This window comes from Phoxinus phoxinus (genome assembly GCF_949152265.1).
Source record: "Phoxinus phoxinus genome assembly, chromosome: 24".
NCBI classification, from domain to species: Eukaryota; Metazoa; Chordata; class Actinopteri; order Cypriniformes; family Leuciscidae; genus Phoxinus; species Phoxinus phoxinus.
In genome coordinates this window covers 1,311,610-1,326,609 of record NC_136899.1, presented here as the reverse complement: position 1 = coordinate 1,326,609, position 15,000 = coordinate 1,311,610, and the positions used below count along the sequence as shown (strand labels likewise).

The following is a 15,000-nucleotide window of genomic DNA, read 5'->3' as shown; positions in this document are numbered from 1 at the left end:
AACTCCCGGAAGTGGTAAGTGTACCCCTCGGGCTCGGTGGAATGTTCGAGGTGAATAACGCGAATCGACGTCCATTATATGGAGAAATGTGTTCATCAAAAACCTTCATTTCTTTTCCACTGAAGAAAGAAAGACACGGACATCTTGGATGACATCGGGGTGAGTGAAAAGTGATCATTCACTTTAATCGCGAATGATCTCTCTCTCTCTCTCTCTCTCTCAGTCTCTCTCATTCTCTCTCTCTCTCTCTCTCTCTCTCTCGCTCTCCTCTCTCTCTCTCTCTCTCTCTCTCTCTCTCTCTCGCTCTCCCCTCTCTCTCTCTCTCTCCCCCCTCTCTCTCTCTCTCTCTCTCTCTCTCTGAGTGGATGTTGGGAGTGGGTGCGTGTGTGAGAGACACGTGTGGGAGAGCGTTTTGCTTTTTTTCAAACTGATTTATTATCTTTTGAATTTCCTTTTTTCTTATTTCCTTTTTTCTTTTTTTTCTCACTTCTCTGAGCACGTTTGTAGGTTTTTAGTGTAGTTTTAAGGTTATAGCGTGTGGTGTGTGTGTGAGGCAGTATGACGTCTACCCCCGCGGGGGGAGCGTCGCCTCTCACCCTCAGGAATGGGTTCAGGTGTGCACCGGAGGCGAATACCTCTATTGAGGATGTTCTCCTCGCTGTAGGAACCAAGGTTGGTAACGAAAATATTAGTTCTGCTTCTAGAATGAATAAGGCAGTCGTTGTCTTTTTGAAAAATGACAATCAAGTAAAAAACTTAATTGAAAGCGGAATATGGATCAATGAAACGTACGTGCCTATTACACCGTTGTCGGCACCGGCAACGAAAATCGTCATTTCCAATGTGCCCCCATTCGTCCGCAATGAGAGCATTATTAAAGAGCTGACCAGATTTGGCAAAATTGCCGGCGCTATAAAAGATATTCCGCTAGGTTGTAAAAACGCTGGACTGAAACATGTGCTGTCTTTCAGGAGACACGTTTACATGTTTTTGAGCTCTCCCACTAAAACGCTTGATGTATCTTTTCGGATATCTCATGGGGAGAGTTCATATATGGTGTACGCTAGTACGGAGTCTTTGCGTTGCTTTGAATGCGGGGATATCGGACATAAACGATTCACCTGCCCACATAAAGCACGTAACGTTAATATCGAAAAGGAAGGCCCAACTGAAACATCTGACGCGCCGCAGATTGTGACGGAGATTACACCGCAACAACCTGACACGGCAGATACGAATACCGAGGTAAGGCCTAATGTTTTGGGAAAAATTGTTATTGATGCTGAGGTTCCAAGTTGTAGTGATGTTGGTAACGTTAATAGAGATGTTTGTGGTGGTGGTCTAGTGCAGGAAAATGAGACTCATGATGAGCAAAGTGAAGAAATGGATTATGTGTCAGAAGCAACTGTAGAGAGTTGTAGAGACGATGATTCATGTGCTGACTTTGATGTGGCGAATTGTGGAGGTGATCTGTATACAGTTGAGCAGATTAATGCTTTTTTGGATGAGACAAAGGGTAAAAGTGTCGAGATTGGTAAGTTTTTTCCAGATTTAGACAAATTTGTGTCATCTGTTATGAAGGCAAGACAGGAATGTAGCCTAGAAGTTTTATCCCAGCAGAAAAGGTTTCGACTAAAAAAATACATAACAACAATTAGACAAGGAGTAAAACCAGGCAGGGCGAAACGCCGGGCCGTGAAATGTAGACGAAAATAAGTGCACGATGGGTATCTATCCTTTTCCTGGTTTCCTTCTCACAATGCTGTTTATTTCTGCTTTCCTACCCTATTTTATTATGGATGTCCTAAGAGTGGGGTCCCTAAATGTAAATGGGCTTAGGGCCAGTGATAAATTGTCATTGTTAAAAGAATGCATAAAGCTAAAAGAAATTAATGTGATGTTTTTACAAGAAACACACAGCGACATAAATAATGAAGTAGATTGGGGTTTGTGGTCTGACGGTCAGTATGTTCTTAGTCATGGGACAAATTTAAGTGCAGGGGTGGCAATAGTGTTTTCTCCTGAATTAGATGTAAACATTTTATCTATTAATGAATTGGAACGGGGGCGACTTCTTATAATTAAAGCTAAAATAAAAGATTTGTGTTTTGTCTTTGTTAATATTTATGCACCTAATATTGGTAAGGACAGAATTAAGCTTTTTGAGTTGCTAAAAGATACACTTGTTTCTCTTTCACAAGAAGATTTTTTAATTATGGGTGGAGATTTTAATTGCACCCTTGATTTTGTTATTGATAGGAATGGAGAAGAACCACATCCCTCTTCTGCTAAAGTTTTGAAGGCAATAATCACTCAGTTAGGGCTAGTAGATGTGTGGAGGGAAAAAAATAAAAATGTGAGACAATATAGCTGGATTAAAGTGGCAGTGGGTAGAGTTAGTGCGGCACGTCTGGATCGTTTCTATCTACATAAGAATCAGTGTAATAGAGTGATAGGTGCATATATCACACCCTGTATTATTTCTGATCATCAGCTCATTTTAATGAATGTTGTTTTATCAGAAACAAAACCGCAATTCTTTTATTGGCGTTTTGATATTAAATTAATTCATGATGTTAATTTCTATGAGAATTTTAAAATGTTTTGGAATTGTTGGGTTGAAGAAAAAAATGATTATGAAAATCTGCTTCAGTGGTGGGAAGTAGGGAAAACGCAGATTAAGCTTTTCTGTCAACAATTTATGGCACATACTTCCTGTCAAATTAAACATGGAATGGCAAAATTAGAGAAAGATATTTTAATTATTCAAAATATGTTAATTGATCAAAATGATGTAAATTTACAAGATGTTCTTAGTCAGAAGAGACAAGAGCTAAGTAATATGTTAAATGAAAAGGTAAAAAGAGCTCTTGTAAAATCACATTTTGTTTCATTACATGATATGGATGCTCCCACAAAATTCTTTTTTAATTTGAATAAGAAGTGTATTCATACCAATTATATGCATGCATTACGCGCACCTGATGGGAATGTTACATCAGATCCTTTGGAAATGAGGAGACTTGCTGTTAATTTCTATGTGGACTTATATGCTGAAGAGTGCACAGGAAATGATGTCGCTGATGAACTTTTTAATAACTTGCCTGTGCTGGATGAAGAAAATGTAAAGAAATTAGACTCTGATCTGACATTTGAGGAAGTTACAAGAGCAGTGAATCAACTTTCATCTGGTCGTGCACCAGGAATCGATGGATTACCAGCAGAATTTTTTAAAACTTTTTGGAGAATAATCGGAAAAGACTTTTTTAAAGTTTTACAAGAAAGCTATAAAGCTGAGGTTTTACCAAAAAGTTGCCAACGAGCAGTGCTCTCCTTGATCCCAAAGAAGGGAGATCTTTGTCTGCTAAAAAACTGGAGACCAGTAGCTGTTTTATGTTCTGATTATAAAATATTATCAAAATGTTTGGCAAATAGACTTAAAGGTGTTCTTGATGTATTAGTACAAAAAGACCAAACATATTGTATACCAAAGAGGTCTATTTATGATAATTTGTTTTTAATGAGAGATATTATGGATTATGCTGGAATATATAATGTCGATTTTGGTCTGCTTTCTCTGGATCAGGAGAAAGCTTTTGATCGTGTAGATCATCACTATCTTTTTAAGGTTCTTAAGTGTTATGGGTTTGGAGAACATTTTCTATCATGGATAAGAATACTGTATACTGATGCTGTAAGCATGGTTAAAATAGGAGGAGGTTTAAGTGTACCAATTCAAATGAAAAGAGGGATAAGGCAAGGGTGCCCGATGTCGGGTCAGTTATATACCTTGGCAATAGAGCCTCTACTTTGTTTATTAAGAATAAAATTGACGGGTATTCTAGTAAGTAATAAGCCAAAAGCTGAAGCTATTAAACTTTCAGCTTATGCTGATGATATAACTGTTATGGTTAGGAATACGCATGATGTCCAAGTAGTAAAGGAAGCTCTAAAGGTTTATGAAGGAGCATCATCCGCTAAACTTAATTGGCAAAAAACAGAGGCGTTATGGTGTGGGTCTGAAGGAAACTCTTTACCTGAATTACCAGAAAATGTTAAGTGGGGAAAGTCTGGGTTTAAATTCTTAGGAGTGTATCTTGGTAAAGATGAATGTAGGATGAAGAATTGGGAGGGATTAGTAGAGGCAGTGCTTGCAAAGTTGTCTAAATGGCGATGGCTGCTACCCCAGCTATCTTATAGGGGAAGAGTCCTGATAGCCAACAATCTTATAGCTTCCACCCTTTGGCATAAGATGATGGTTTTGGATCCTCCAAAAAAAATAATTGAAGAAATTCAAAAGACTCTTGTAAAATTCTTCTGGTCAGGACAACACTGGCTAAAAGCTGCTGTCCTATACCTTCCAATTCATGAGGGAGGTCAAGGATTAATTGACATTTGTTCCAGGATTGCTGTTTTCCGTCTGCAAGTGGCACAGCGTCTTTTATATTATCAGCATCAGCAGTGGATGGACGTAGCATGTGCTTTGTTGCAAAAAAACAGAAGAATGGGGTTGGACAAGCAATTGTTTGTCATGTCCTTGGATGGACTTGCATTGGAAGGATTGGCTGGTTTTTACCAGAGTGTTTTGCAAGCTTGGAAGACTCTATCATTTTCAAGAGAAAGGGAAGGATCCAACCAGTGGGTGTATGAAGAGCCTTTGTTTTTCAATCCACTTATCTCTGTTGAGTTGTTGAGCTCTGTCACTGTTCGGTCAGCAATGTTGAAGGCTGGAGTCTCCAAAATATGCCACCTACGCAGGGGACTGAGCTGGATATCTGTAGAGGAGTTGGCACAAAAGTTGGGCTTCAGGTCTGAACGTTTTATCAAGAGGATGCTGGATGATCTTGAGGAGGCCCTCCCTGTTTCTATAAGGGATTTCATGAAAGTTTATCCGGTGGAGAACTGTGATGCCAGAGATAATGCCCTTTTTCCTGAGCTGCACGCTTCCATAAAAAGAGAAGACTGGCAGGAAGATGGCAGAAAGTTGCTTTCTATGGATATACCAGAACTGAATAGCTTTAGTATTTTGAGCAGAGTAACACTTTACAGAGCTTGTGTAAAAACTATAAATTTTCAACATCTTAAGGATGTAAAAGCTACAAAATGGACAATGGTGTTTGATTCAGGCTCTTCCCCGAGAGGTAGCTGGCGGTCCATGTACAAAAGCCCCATTGAAAAGAGGGTGGGGGATCTTCAGTGGAGAATTGTGCATGGGATTTTAGGTACGAATAGACACAAAGCACTCCTTAATGTCTCAGACGATGAGGGTTGTCCTTTTTGTGGGGTGTCTGAAACTGTTTTTCATCTTTTTATTGAGTGTCCACGTTTAGATTCTGGGTTTAATGGAAAGCTGGAGTATGCAGCTTGTGGGAAGGTTTAATCAAGAATTGTTTATTTTTGGTCCCAAATATTCAACAAAACATAAATCCAAAGTGGTTTTATTAAATTTCTTGTTTGGTGCAGCAAAGTTGGCAATTTGGTGTACAAGAAGGAATAAAGTAGAAGGGAGGGAAAGCGTGGACACTGTTTTGATGATGAGAGGTTTTATAACGAAGAGATTAACGATGGAGTATGCGTATTTTAGCCTCATCAATGATGTTGATTCTTTTTTTCATGTGTGGGGAGTTGATGGTTTTATATGTGAAGCTGATGATCAGGGAGGTTTTGTATGTCATTTATGAGTGTTCAGGAGTGATTTTTATTGTATGTTTTTATTTTTATTTATTTTAATTATTTTTTATTATTATTCTTTCATCTGTTGTGTGGAAAATTAATGCTGTAATTGGATTATTTTTTAAAATAGGTCTTTTATGTTATTGAATAATTAAAGAAGACCTAAAAGTCAAAAAGTCTCTCTGTCTCACACTCTCTCTCTCTCTCTGTCTCACACTCTCTCTCTCTCTCTCTCTCTGTCTCACACTCTCTCTCTCTCTCTGTCTCACACTCTCTCTCTCTCTCTGTCTCACACTCTCTCTCTCTCTCTCTCTCTCTGTCTCACACACACACTCACTCTCTCTCTCTCTCTGTCTCACACACACACTCACTCTCTCTCTCTCTCTCTCTGTCTCACACACACACTCACTCTCTCTCTCTCTCTCTCTGTCTCACACACACACTCACTCTCTCTCTCTCTCTCTCTGTCTCACACACACACTCACTCTCTCTCTCTCTCTCTCTCTCTCTGTCTCACACACTCTCTCTCTCACTCTCTCACACACACACACACACACACACACACACACACACACACACACACACACACACACACACACACACACACACACACACACACACACACACACACACACACACACACACACACACACACACACACACACACACACACACACACACACACACACACACACACACACACACACACACCCTGTGTTGTGACAGCAGAGTTGGACTTGCCCTTTATTTGCTTCGAGGAGAAGCGTGTAGATCACGTGGTTCTCGCACATGAACAGCAGGGGGCGGTAACTCCTCTGAGGAGGAAGCGGACAGCAAAACCTGAAGAAGAAGAAGAAGAGTGGGAGCAGTGAGTTACCGAACACCGATATGTTACGTGACTAGTTTTGTAATAATAAAGAATCACAAGAAGACGCGTTTACCGGAGCTCGACATCATGGTGCTCCCGGTGCTCAGGCTCGCCGTGTCGTGTCGCTGTCAAACTGCGTGGAGGAACTTCCAGCAGATACAAGTAAGACACATGGATATATACATATATATGTGACAGCAGCGGTGCATGTGTGCGTTACATATCATCATGATGACCTCGATGTTCTGAATGGACATTCTAGATCTATTTAACTTAAGGTTTTTAAACGACTGTACACATTTTAGAAATGTCCCTCAGTATGCTCATATCACACATTGCTCGATTATTTAGAAAATTAACAAGTATACAAAATGACCCGAATCCTAAAATGATACAAAATAAAATAATATTAATATGAAATAGTGTTATTAAAAAAAAACTATTGAATGAGGATATTTACTGTAAACTACTCTCACGTGCAGTCATAATCCCTGATGTGTAGTGTCTGAAAACTGCACTAACTGCCTTTAAATGTCCACGCTGGCCTTACAGTCACCATGAAATAAATACACCATGTTACTTTATTTTTTCCAAAGTTTCCAAGTCCCTCCAGCGGGAGTTATTTTGTACTTTTTGAAACGCCTCCATTGTAGTCTCGAGTTTCTTCCGGGAACGAACACGTCACAATATTCCTCATTATAATAATTCATATGCAGAATAAAGGGGCGGGGCCTGGTTGAGTTAGTTAGTAGTGTGTTAAACTGGCGGTTATGGTAAGGGGAGGGATTTCCCAAACACACTCGAAGCGCTCGACCAATCACAGCACACTGCTCCAGCCGACCAATCAGAGCACAGTGTGCTTTCAGAAGGAGGGGCTTCATAGAGACAGGAAGTAAACAGAGCGTTACTGACAGACTGGGAAGAGAGGAGCCGCAACAATGGAGAATATGAGGAGAATAATCGACATTCCAGCAGAAAACCTGTTCTAGTCGAGCCTGAAAACACTGTAAAAGGGCATAAAACGTCCTCTTCTAAAGGTGTCTAGCTTTACTACGATGATTGGATACTTTTATGCAACACTACCTGTATTAAACTTATGTGTATTGTCAATAGCGAACCCCTTTGAGGCAATGGCTGCTGAAGAGAAGACAGACCACAGTGACCACAGAGAGTGTGTTGGTCAGGAGCGTGGCGATCCCCAACGCGGCGTCGGATCGTGTGATTGGCCGCTGGCTGCTGGGATGCAGTGGACTGGTTCTGGGCGCTGTGGTTCTGGGAGGCGTTACCAGGTAAAAACACAGAATAAACAATAATTACTTTATTTTATCTCATCCCAACCATACACACCAACATTTACTCACTCAGACTCCTTCAACATTTCTCACATTATCAGTTTATTCGCTATAGTTTAGAAAATGGTGATAAAATATGTTATGAACTCAGTTTATATTTGACAGGTTTTGTCCATCCTTCTGTTAGACTCTCTCACACACACACACACACACACACACACACACACACACACACACACACACACACACTGTTAGACTGTCTCACACATGAATTATGTTGAATATCTGTCAGCTGGTAAATTTAACTACACAATTAGATAATACCAGTTTAGCTCAACCAGTGACCAAGCAATGCTTCATTGTGTTCAGTGTGTGTGTGAAAAGAGCATTAGCAGTTACAGACACACACTTCAGGAGAACATGACCAGCTCAAAGTGTCGAATCATTTCTGGTCCCAAATGTCACTGGTAGTCGCTGTATGAAGAGTTATTGTGTATAATATGTCACAGTTTACTGTATTCTGCTCTCCTCACTTACAGAACTGAACTATAGTGTCCTGCACACACTAGTAAAACAATATAACAAATTATATCTGGTGTCTGAATAATTGTTGGTTTGACTGTATATATATATTATTTAATCGCATTGTGTTTGGACTTGTTAAATCGGAATCTCTTTCATATATTCATGAGCAAATGATCGCTTATTACATCTCGACATATTGAAAACGTTGCATCTATAGCAGAAGATCATGAGTAAACACGACTGTCTGGCGGACAGCAGTTAATAACTGACGAGAAACATGTTCCTGATCCCTCAGACTGACGGAGTCCGGTCTGTCGATGGTCGACTGGCATCTGGTGAAGGAGATGAAGCCGCCACAGACTCGAGCCGAGTGGGAAGCCGAGTTCTCCAAGTACAAACAGTTCCCAGAGTTCAAAATGTGAGTATGTGTCTCACTCACTATAGGAACATGTACACTGATACTCTACTGGCATGAAGCTTACAGGAGCAGTTCACTTCAGAATTACAGTTTCTCTCCACGTCATCCAAGATGTTCACGTCTGTCTGTCTTCAGTGGAAATGCAGGTTTGTGAGGAACACACTCCAGATGTTCTCCATATAGTGACTTCAATGGTCCAGCGGGTCGAAGGTCCAGATGTGAGTTTCAGCTTCAAAGTCTCTCACGATCCAGCCGAGGAATAAGAGTCTCATCTAGACACACCAGCCGACATCTTATAACAAAATACACATTTATATACTTTTAACCACTAATGCTGGTCTTGCACTCGCTGTGATGAAAGGTCACGTGTTCCGGTTCAGAAATATAGATTAGGTTGAAAAACTCACATCTCATTTTCTCCTCCAACTTCTAAATCGTCCGACATCTTTGTTTTACCTTTAATTTTTTTTGTTTTGTTAAATGGCGTTTGACTCAGTCTTTGCACATTCCCTTTGTAAACACTGGCTCTGTTCTTCTGCCGACGTCACGCATTAGTGGTTAAAAGTATATAAATGTGTATTTAGTTATAAGATGTCGGCTGGTGTGTCTAGATGAGACTCTTATTCCTCGGCTGGATCGTGAGAGACTTTGAAGTTGAAACTCACATCTGGACCTTCGACCCGCTGGACCATTGATCACCAACCTTTTCAAGCCTAGGATCACATCCCAAGTCCAAATATAAACCAAGATCTACCACTTGAAAAAAATTCTGAAAAAGTTTTTTGCTTTTTCCGTTGTGTCGGTTGTGCCTTAGCCATCGTTTCGTTAGCTTGCGTATCGTAAGCTTGAAGAGCTTGATGTGATTGTGAAGTGGCTGAGCTGGTTAAAGCGTAAAGCCTTGTTTATACTCGACGCGTCCGAATGAGCGTGAAGGTGCGTGCAGCAAAAATGATGTCATTGTAACAGCGCGCGCGCCTTCGCATCCGAAGATTCACGACTTTGAGCCAAATCTGCCCGAGCATATTAGTACATCATCACACCGGCACCCAGTTTGCGCGTCTAAATCAGTTGTATGGTCTGGTTTTCATTCTAAAACCGTCACGTCAAGTATAAATGCCTCGTCCGTTTGGGGAGGTGCGTGCGCAGTCAGCGGAGGCTCGCGCTGCGGTGCCAGGCGAAAGTATAAACAAGGCTTAACTGTACGTTCACACCGCCGCCGGCGAGAGCGGCACAATTCGCTCTCGCCGCCCTGCCATCGACGCTGTGAGATTCGGAGACTCTCTGGCGCTCTGATGTAGATTTTAGAATGCATGATTTTTTAAAAACTTTATTTAAAGGAGCCGCAAAGCAAATAAGAACTGAACATAAATCAGTATCATATTTTGTGCATACTGGCCACACGTAGGGTATAAGTTAATCTATTAAAATCTTTTAAATGTGAAAGTAACAAAACACCAACAATTTCAGACACCTTTTACATTCGTCGTTCTTTTTATTAATGTCTCTGTATGTAAACAGGGACACGTCGTACAATAACACAACAGAAATAATTAACTTTCCTCCATTTTGCTTAGGAACTAATGTGGTCGGAACCAAAGTTTACAGGATTGTGTTCTCTGGTATCCTCTCCGGCGGAGCACTTCTACATTCCGATTGGTTGCCGCCGAACCGCGTTATAGCTTATTACCATAAAGTTGACAAATTTCAACTCTTCCCGCCGCTCTCGCCGTCCAAGACGCGCCGCGCCACCCTCGCCAGAGCTCGCCGCCGGCTCTCATTGAAAATGAATGGCTTCCGGCCACTTTGACGCTCTCGCCGCCGGCGGTGTGAACGTACAGTTAGTCAGCGGTTGTTTTACAGACATTATATATGTAAACTATAGGCTATTTGATTGGACAGATATACCCCTCTCCCTCCCCTAGACACCATTTACTACACATAATAGGCTCACATGTGGTGCACTTTAAATTAATAAATAATAATGAATAAAAATATTGGGGTTTTTTCTCTGATTTTGAAAACTCTTCGTGATCGACTTAAAATGCTTCCAAGATCGACTTGTCGACCGCGATCGACGGGTTGGTGACTCCTGCGTTGGACCATTGAAGTCACTATATGGAGAACATCTGGAGTGTGTTCCTCACAAACCTGCCTTCCGACTGAAGAGAGAGAGACATGAACATCTTGGATGATGAGAGTAAATCATCAGGAAACTTTAATTCTGAGGTGAACTGCTCCTGTAAACTCCAGTGTGTTTGACTGCATGCAGATTGCCTTTACTCAGCGCTGCCCTGTTTTCAACAGCATGAACCACGACATGACCCTGACGGAGTTTAAGTTCATCTTCTACATGGAGTGGGGTCACCGCATGTGGGGTCGGCTGGTAGGATTAGCGTACATCCTCCCCGCGGCGTACTTCTGGAGGAGAGGGTTCTTCAGCCGCTCCATGAAGCCTCGAGTTCTGGGTCTGTGTGGCTTCATCGTCTTCCAGGTACACCGTCATGCAATGAAATATCAATGCAAGCTCGATTACGCCACAGAATTAAACATGCAAAGGTAATTGCGACATTTGGTCTCAAGTTGAGTTTATAACTTGCATGGTAGGTGTTATTGATTCCTTTTTTTTTAATATATGTACATGTTATTAAATGTTTATTATGATTTGAAATAGAAATGTGTGTGATGCTGTAGCGCTTCCTTGTGTCAGTCAGTTGAGATTGTGTTGTTGAGTGCCCGGGTCACATGTGCAGGGTCTTCTGGGCTGGTACATGGTGAAGAGCGGGCTGGAGGAGAAGCCGGAGTCGTTCGATGTCCCCCGGGTCAGTCAGTACCGGCTGGCGGCTCACCTGGGCTCGGCTCTGCTGCTGTACTGCGCCAGTCTCTGGACCGGCCTCACTCTCATGCTGCCCGTCAACAAGGTAAAGCTGAACGCTCAGACGCCGTTCCTGCTGCTCAGACGCTCAGGGTTTCAAATTAACACCCGTAAACATGTGATACGCATGTGCACACCGTCTGCGTTTTCACATATTCACATTTTTTAAGTTTACGCGGAGATAATGTATTTTTCTGCACCTTGGAACCTATTTCAATGTTTGCGTTCTCGAGCCTCCAGGCCGTGTTTAGTGCGAGTGAGCGGCCGGAGCGCATTAAAGGGTTTTCTGTTAGAACGGTGTCGTGTTAGCGGCCCCTAAGTTAATCACTAAAGGCCATTGCACACTGAGTCCGAAATTTTCGTATGCGTTTTTTCGTATTCGTGATTCGGTGGCTCTGAATTGTCAAAGCACCATTCAAACACCATTCAAACTGCTTGTTACGGATGCGAAAAATGCAGAAAATCGAACCCGTTTCGATTTTTTTTATGACGGACGAAAGTTTCGGAGGCAGTGTGCAAGCGTGATTGACATAACGTGAGGTTGTATTTATTTTTTAATGTGCGAAAATTTCGGATGCGAATTTCGGACTCAGTGTGCAATGGCCTTAATGATCGTTGCAACAGAAGTGAATCAATCAAAACTAACTTTAGCTGGACAATAACTTTATTCTAGAGCTGCTGTAAAGCCTAAAAATCTCTGTTACTTTAATTTCCTATTATCACTGCAAAGCTGATTTGAAACAATCTTAGTTAGTTAGTTAAGCTTTATTATCCCCATGGGGATAGTAAACAATTATTTACAATTAAACAATTTAACAATCTATTGTTAAAAGCGCTGTATACATAAAACTCAACTGTGGCGGGCAACGCTGTCAAATCACGAGCCATTTTGGCGTGTTACTTATTATGTTTACTCACTTTGCTGGGGAAGTTCGTGTAAGACAAATCTGTGCAGATTTAGTGCAAATACTGAGTCATCATGATGTATTAAATAGTGTATTGCACAGAATCTGCTCATATCTGGCTTATTTTAACACACACGTCACTACACTACAAATAACGGCACGCTTGTTCACTTGCATTGAACCAATAGTGAAGATTAAAAGCATTTGGTTAACAGAAAAGACATTTTCCAACATCCAAATGTTTTAATGTTCTCTGTTCTGTATTGATCTGTCCTCCTAAAACACATGTATGGTGATGAGGCTGAAAGAGGAAGAGGAAGGAGGAGATGCTGGATGACAGGATTTAGTTTGAATAAAAAATGAATGTAAGCTATGAAATCCAATTTTTTTAAATATATTTATTTAGGGAAAAGATTATATAAATATATATAAGAAAAAGGGGAAAAAAGAAATAAACCTGATTAACTATACACACATATATTTATATATATATATTAGGACTGTTAAACGCGTTATTAACGGCGTTAACGCAAACCCATTTTAACGACGTCAATTTTTTTAACGCGAGATTAACGGCTAGCAAACTTTGTAGTTTTTTTCACATACTTTTGCAACAACTAGTAACATTATTAAAATTACAACACCACACCGGATCTAGCTAGACCAGAAACAAAACAACAGGCGCCGCACACACTTGTTTGGGCTTGCGATGCGAGCCGGCCAAAGAGTGGACGAGAAGCGCAGAGCCGCGTCTAGGACAACTCGTATCGCACATCGGACGCACACTCTCAGTTTATGGTCAGCAATAAAAACGCAGAATGGCGCCGCCGGTGTGTGTACACTCATAGAGAACAATGTGTTCGCGCTGCGCTTCTCGTCCGGTGTGCGACCCGCTTTAACGTTACGTTTTGAGTGGATGAATGATGAGCGCGAGACGCCGAAATGGAGGCCAATAAGATTCTGAATGGAAAGTTTACTTTTAAAAAGTTGCCAAATGGTTCAATTGACAAGACCAAAGTGATCTGTGTGTGTGTCGTTGTGAACTGAGCTATCATCGTCCAGTCTAAACACCACTTGATGGGCAAGCACACACACACACACACACACACTGATGCGTTTCTACGCCCACTCGTCAATATCAGTAACGTCACCTCGTCAGTATTACTTTCACTCTTTTATTGATAGACAGTGTTACATTGTGTGAGAGATTATTTGCTCCAAGTGAGAATGTTAGTGTGGAATTGAACACCGTATATGTCAGTGTTGTTTTCAATAAAAAACATTTGCACAAAGCAAGCCGATCCACTTTTCCATGTTGATAAGAGCATTAAAATGAGAAAAAATAATGGGACAAAAAGAAATCAAGAGACATTTAGAATAGATAAAAATGTGCGATTAATCGCGAGTTAACTATGACATTAATGCGATTAATCGCGATTAAATATTTTAATCGTTTGACAGCCCTTATATATATATATATATAAATAAAAGCTGTGACCTAGTGGTTTATTTCTCCCTTCCCCCCTTGCCAAATTGGCTGGTGAGTGGAAAAAGTTAATTTCAAACCCTGCTGACGCTGATACATAAACATTTCTATAGTTCTGTTAAAGCTCTTACTCAGCCCTTACTCAGCTCTCGTTCACTGCAGGTTCCTGACAGCCGACAGATGCTTCAGCTGAGGAGGTTTGCCAAGGTCACAGGCGGTCTGGTCTTCCTCACGGCGCTCTCAGGTACCAGCACATGCATCACCTAACTTGATAAATTATTCATTTGTGCACATACTTTTTTTTAATTCATGTGCACAAATTGGCAATAAGTTGTCCAATGGGAAAACAAGCAGCCTATCACTGGACAACTCGACACTTTCTACCATCAAATCAATTCCAAATTGACAAAATCGAGTTTATTTCTGCGTTCGAGACGCCGTTTCATCGTCACATCCAAGCGGCACGCACAAGCCCTGAATAGTGAAGCCAAAGTGTCTCGATCGCCCCCCGGTGGCTGGTCCTAGTACAGGTCATAAACCGCCTCTCCGTGTTATTCAACGGGACATGAGACCAACTAAACAAAATACAATGTGATCCTTTAACCCTCTAGGGTATTTCATTTATGACTCGCACTCAGGACTTTCGGGTCAAAAATGACCCGGAGGGCGGGATTCAGATAAAAAAAATTTCAGCAAAATCAATGCAATGTATTTTTGTTCAATTATATTTTTTCTTTTTTTCTTTGGTGTTTTGAGAGAATTTGATGATAATAATTCATATTTATGCTATAATTATGATCCATTTTTTCCCCATTGAATATAATAGAATTATTATTTATTATTATTATTTATTTTTTAATGCTGTATTTCAGGTTAAAGTAGAGACTAGGCCTGTAGAAAACAATTTTTGAAGTCAGATTGGTGCCATCTGGTGGATGTAGTGAGCATAATTATTGTGCAA

General features: G+C 40.9%; 2 protein-coding genes across 2 annotated transcripts in view; one reads left to right on the top strand and one right to left on the bottom strand.

The window, feature by feature from the left end:
- Positions 1 to 15,000, bottom strand: part of kcnh2b (potassium voltage-gated channel, subfamily H (eag-related), member 2b) — a gene marked incomplete at its 3' end in the record, with an annotated part of 98,362 nt that overhangs the window by 40,679 nt on the left and 42,683 nt on the right. The window lies entirely within an intron of this gene.
- LOC306993151 (heme A synthase COX15-like) lies at positions 6,492 to 14,306 on the top strand (the record flags this gene model as incomplete). The annotated part of the gene is made up of 6 exons (XM_079602745.1): positions 6,492 to 6,703; positions 7,655 to 7,830; positions 8,654 to 8,776; positions 11,081 to 11,267; positions 11,527 to 11,694; positions 14,202 to 14,306. The coding sequence occupies exons 1-6, from the start codon at positions 6,629 to 6,631 to the stop codon at positions 14,304 to 14,306; spliced, it is 834 nt and encodes a 277-aa protein (XP_079458871.1). The 5' UTR covers positions 6,492 to 6,628.